Raw genomic sequence first — 4,843 nt, 5'->3', positions numbered from 1 at the left:
CCACCCCCTTGTTGAGCATTCATGCTCAACCATAACATTATTTAGGTAAAATAGTACTGCATAAAGAGAATGGTATAACATAGGTATATAGACTGCATAAGAAAAAATGATACAGTGGCAATTAGATAGGATATAGAAGGAGAGAAAAGCGTCTACTGCATCACCCTCCAGGATCAAATGGAAAGCTCAAAGCTTCCCCAAGCATGGTGTAGAGTCCACATGGATCAAAAGTAAAGCATTGCTCATTGACATCCATGTGGTAAAGCATGTATATTCAAGCCATCCTTTGCACTCATATGCCAATAGACACGCCACCCTTCCAACTCTTCATAGCATGGAGCTTTGTCACCTTGCATCCATAAGTCTTCCTGCCAACCATAAGCATACTTTCGATCACTTGAAGCACCGATACCATAAGCTGCTATCATGTCATCTGCTACACAACCCTCCATATCATCCTCTTTATCATATGAGCATTGAAACTTGCATAGTACACCTTGCAAAGCAACCTGGAACAACATATGTATCCATAGCCTAGCATGAAGTAGCAAAACCCTGCCATTTGCCTCCACATGCTGCACAGCCAGACAAACATGTTTGCCTTGCAAACCTGTATCCAAATCTTCTAAAATTGGCACCAAAACCAACTCTTCAGACTTAAGAGCATGACTTGCTATAGCTTCCACCTGTTCTTCAAATACCTCATGACCTGCAAGGATGGTGTCACCTTCCTCTCTGCATGGAGCCTCTCTCTCATAGGCTACACCTGTATCACTTTCCATAGAGTCATCTGCCGGAGCTATCTCTCCACGGCTACACACAAAGTCTGAAACTTGAAAGTACACCTCGACATGCCCATCAAGGCAAGGTTGCCCCACCCCCTGCATAGACAAATCATCTGGACATACCTCTGCTTCTGCTTCTAGCTTTTGCAAGTCATCCTCAGAAACCTGCTCTTCAATCAAATCGGATACACAATCAAACCACATTTATTCTAGCAAGGACTCGCCACCACCAGAAACAAGAGAAGGCTGACCGACGGGCAGATTCACAAAAGGCATTTCCACACTTGCACTATGCTTTTTCGAGATCTTCAACTGGTTGACAGGCAACTCGTATACATCTTTCATCACTTCATCTACATGAAAAACATCATAAGTCTCATACCTATAAGACATGGATTCCATCTCCCACATGCTATCTGTGTCCAAAGCACTGCTAGAGCTTTGAGAGCTTTCAGACTCCTCTTTTGATGTCATAATAATCAATATCTAATTCTCCTAAATGATTTTCTCATATTAAACTGATCATTTAATGTGGGGAAGTGCCAGGGGAGAAAAAGCTAGAATATTGATTAAGCTAGCAGACCAGCCATAGTAGGGATCCAAAGGGGGGGCCATCTGCAAAAGATCCATGTGCAACAATGGGCTAAAAAGACCCTAAGGTTCAGCCCATTAAGACTTCCAAAATGCTAAGGTTCCAAAATTCAAAGGTTGTGTCCAAAGGTCAACCCTTGGGGAAATTGGATGCTTTGTGTGTGTAAAAAAAGTCTTTGCATATCCCTACATGGGAGGGGGCAAGCCCTTCTTCTAGGGGATGAGAGAGAAGTTCACAAACACACACACAGGCTCCCTTTACACAAAGGGAATTAGGGACACATGTCAGCTCCCTAGCCCAGATGCCCACAAGGTGTGCCCAATTCCTATTGGATGGCCTTGGAGGTGGACCAATGAGAATTAGGCTAGAGTAAATCTAGTTTAATTAATTTAAAAACACTTAATAAAAGAACCAATGAGAATTAAGTATCCTAGAAGACTATTCGACAGTCTCCCAAGGGGTCCAATGAGCATTCAGGAGCCCAATGGCTTGCCTGATTCCTATTGGCCAGGAGGCCAAGGGGTCCAATGAGAGTTTAGTTTAATTATTAAATTACCTAAAGCTCTCACAAAAGGGGAAATGGGGACACATGTCAGAAGGCTATCACTTATGCTGCTTAATAGCCATTGGCTTGACTTGGGGAGGTCCAATGGGGAGCCTGCAAGAGCAATTAGCAAGAGAGCTCGCCCAAGAGAGAGAGGGGGCTGATTTTTGCAAGGCATTATCACACACACTCTCACACAATCTCATGTGTGAAGAAAGAGAAGACTATCTCTACCAAGCTTTAATGGAGAGCTCATCACCTACTCCAAGCTTGTAAGATATAAGCCTACATCGACACACTCTTGGCTTGTGGATGCAAATCCAACCAAGAGCCAAGATTCAATGCATGCTCATCTCCTCTACCAAGCTAATTACTAAGCTAAAGCTATGCTAATATGAGTGATTATGTGAGGAGATGTACATCTTGCTCGTAAGATACTCCTTCTTCCTCTCAATCTACTCTCATACCCTTCAAGCTCTCACCATCTTCGAAAGTGTGTGAGGTCTTGGGTCTGAGAACGGGGATAATTAAAGTTGTGTTTACTAAGTGTTTTGCTTAGTGCATGAAGCTTTCATCTTCATTGCACTAGCTAGTCTTGAAGGAAAACAAAGAATTGTATTGTACAATGTCTCTCTTATGGGAGAAACCATAATACAAAACCTTTTGGAGGGGGGACCAGTTCCATGCACATCCTCTCCTCAACTGTTGTCAATAGCTTAATTTCTCTCTCTTTTGAAAGTATTGTTGATGCTATCTAACTAGGTGTTATGCTTTTTGTTGCTCTCTCCACCCAAGCACTCTTGTAATTCTCATTAGGAATCTATTCTAATGAAATGCCCACTATGTTCATGCTAATTTTTGCTACACACAAGTTTTTATACCAGTAAATGTTACATTGGTATCAGAGCACAAGGTTTCTCTTTTGTTTCTCAAGAAGGGAGGTCCTGAAGCTAGCTATAAATGGTTGGATTATTAATTGCATGTGAGTAAGTAGAATAGGGAATTTTCAGCCTTGCAGTGCATCACCGTCGAGAGCTATGGTCTTAATAGTGTGGTCCTACGGGGCTTGCCTACGGCTTAACCACTATTGAGCTAATAGAAGCTTCACAAGAGCCGGTGCTGTTTTGGTGTCAAAAGACCCTCTCTTCTATTCCTTGCAATTAATGGTATTCGAGCCGCGGGTAAAGTAGCTTGAGTGCTTTTTCTAAAGGGGTAAAGAGGAGTAGCAACTAGGGCTTGAAGTGCCAAAGTACACCTAAAAAGTTTACACCTAAAAGTGGTTAGAATGGCTGACAATAGTAAAGAGAGTGAAATTAATGTTGATAACTTTGGTTTTGCTCATGAGCAAGCTACTAATGATTCTTCAATGCTTGTTAACTATCTTGTTTCTAGGCTTCAACAAGCCATGGGCAATCCATCTCTCCAAAGTGAAGAGCAACGGCAGCTCGGTGCTCACGAGATTCTCCAAGCTCATCACCATGACGAGAGAACACCTAGGAAGCCTCCTTGTGAGACTTCCAAAAGAGGTCTCTCTCCGATTCGGGAAGAAGAAGAGAATCCATACGAAGGGCTCAAGAATTGACTTCTTGATGATGCATCTCCTTCCCAAAGGAGAACTCAGGAGCCTCCACCGAAGGAACGAGAAAAAAGTGAGTCTCCCACCACCTCGGCAGAGATGGCTCCACGAAGACGGCGGGCTAAACGCTCTCCATCACGACCAAAGCGGAGAACACCATCACACTCTTCTCCACGCCATAATTCAAAGAGGGATGATAAAAAGCAAGAGAAGAAAAAGGCGAGAAAGAGGACACCCTCTTCTCCGTCTTCTTCATCCTCTTCCTCTTATGAAAGTGATGGTGAAGACAATGAAGAAAAAGGCGAGAAAGAGGTCACCCTCTTCTCCACCTTCTTCAAATTCTTCACCTTCTGAAGAAAGTGATGGTGCAACCTTTGAACCATCAAAAAGAAGAGGCCATAGGAAATCCTATGCCGCATGGAAGAGGTCATCCAAGCTGAAGAAATTCAAAGAGGGAGGGAAGAGCATCTCTTTCCTTACCTATGATGGTACCTTTCATGCTACGGACAAAGTCTTGGCCTTTATCCAGCAATTTGATGCGGCGTTTGGAGATGAGGGCTTCACGGAGTCCTCTAAGCTACGCCATGTAGCTATGCACTTTCAAAAGTCCGCCAGGAAATGGTGGCCTAGCCTACGAGCCAACGGTGAAGCTCCACGAACATGGAAATCTTTAAGAGCTTCCATTATGAAGCAATTTTTGGCCACCGATGCCAAAGACAAAGTACTCACCGAATGGCGAAGCTTAAAGCTCTCTCCCAAAGGATCCAGCCACAAATATGTAGACAAGTTTTGGGACCTACAACTCAAAACCACTGTCTTCAAAAAGTTGGATTTTGGAGAGCAAAAGCAACAATTTTGTGCGGGCTTAACCGAAGAAATGGCGGAGTATGGCAACTCCCACTACAACACTAAATGAAGATATCGACGGCCATGCTTTTCCAAGCGTATATCGACGACATTAGCGAGCATCGCTATACACGTCGAAGTGTGCGTCGATATACGCGTGGAAAGTCTTTTATTTGCCACGCGTATAGCAACGCGTATATTGATGCATATAGCAACGTGTATAGAGACGCAAAAAAATTTGGGGGAAAAAAGCGAAACCCACGCGCAGGGGCCATTTTCCCCTGCTCGGGTAGATGGCAACGTCATCAACTAACATGGAGGAAAATATTTCATGCTCGTGCACGCTCTGCAAGTATCAAATCCTACGCAAGCGTAGGATTTGTAATGAGCATGTGCACAAGTACAGAGAAATTGCTAGAGAAACCGTACAGAATCTACGATACGACTCCTACGGAACGGGCATTGATTTTCGTGACATAGCACCTACATCTGAGAGAGAG

The 4,843-nt window shown here is 43.7% G+C and overlaps 1 protein-coding gene across 1 annotated transcript; it reads right to left on the bottom strand.

Moving 5' to 3' along the window:
* Window positions 1-242: 242 nt before the first annotated feature.
* On the bottom strand, window positions 243-887 carry LOC147441008 (uncharacterized). The gene has a single exon (XM_086483375.1). The coding sequence runs from the start codon at window positions 885-887 to the stop codon at window positions 243-245; it is 645 nt and encodes a 214-aa protein (XP_086339501.1).
* Between the last annotated feature and the right edge of the window lie 3,956 nt (window positions 888-4,843).

This window comes from Adiantum capillus-veneris, chromosome 15, assembly GCF_014529385.1.
Source record: "Adiantum capillus-veneris isolate H3 chromosome 15, ASM1452938v2, whole genome shotgun sequence".
Taxonomy (NCBI): Eukaryota; Viridiplantae; Streptophyta; class Polypodiopsida; order Polypodiales; family Pteridaceae; genus Adiantum; species Adiantum capillus-veneris.
This window is presented reverse-complemented; position numbering and strand designations above follow the sequence as displayed.

Bases quoted from the DNA above. Each gene is read 5' to 3' on its own strand.
- LOC147441008 (XM_086483375.1), bottom strand. From the start codon at position 887: ATGCAGGGGGTGGGGCAACCTTGCCTTGATGGGCATGTCGAGGTGTAC.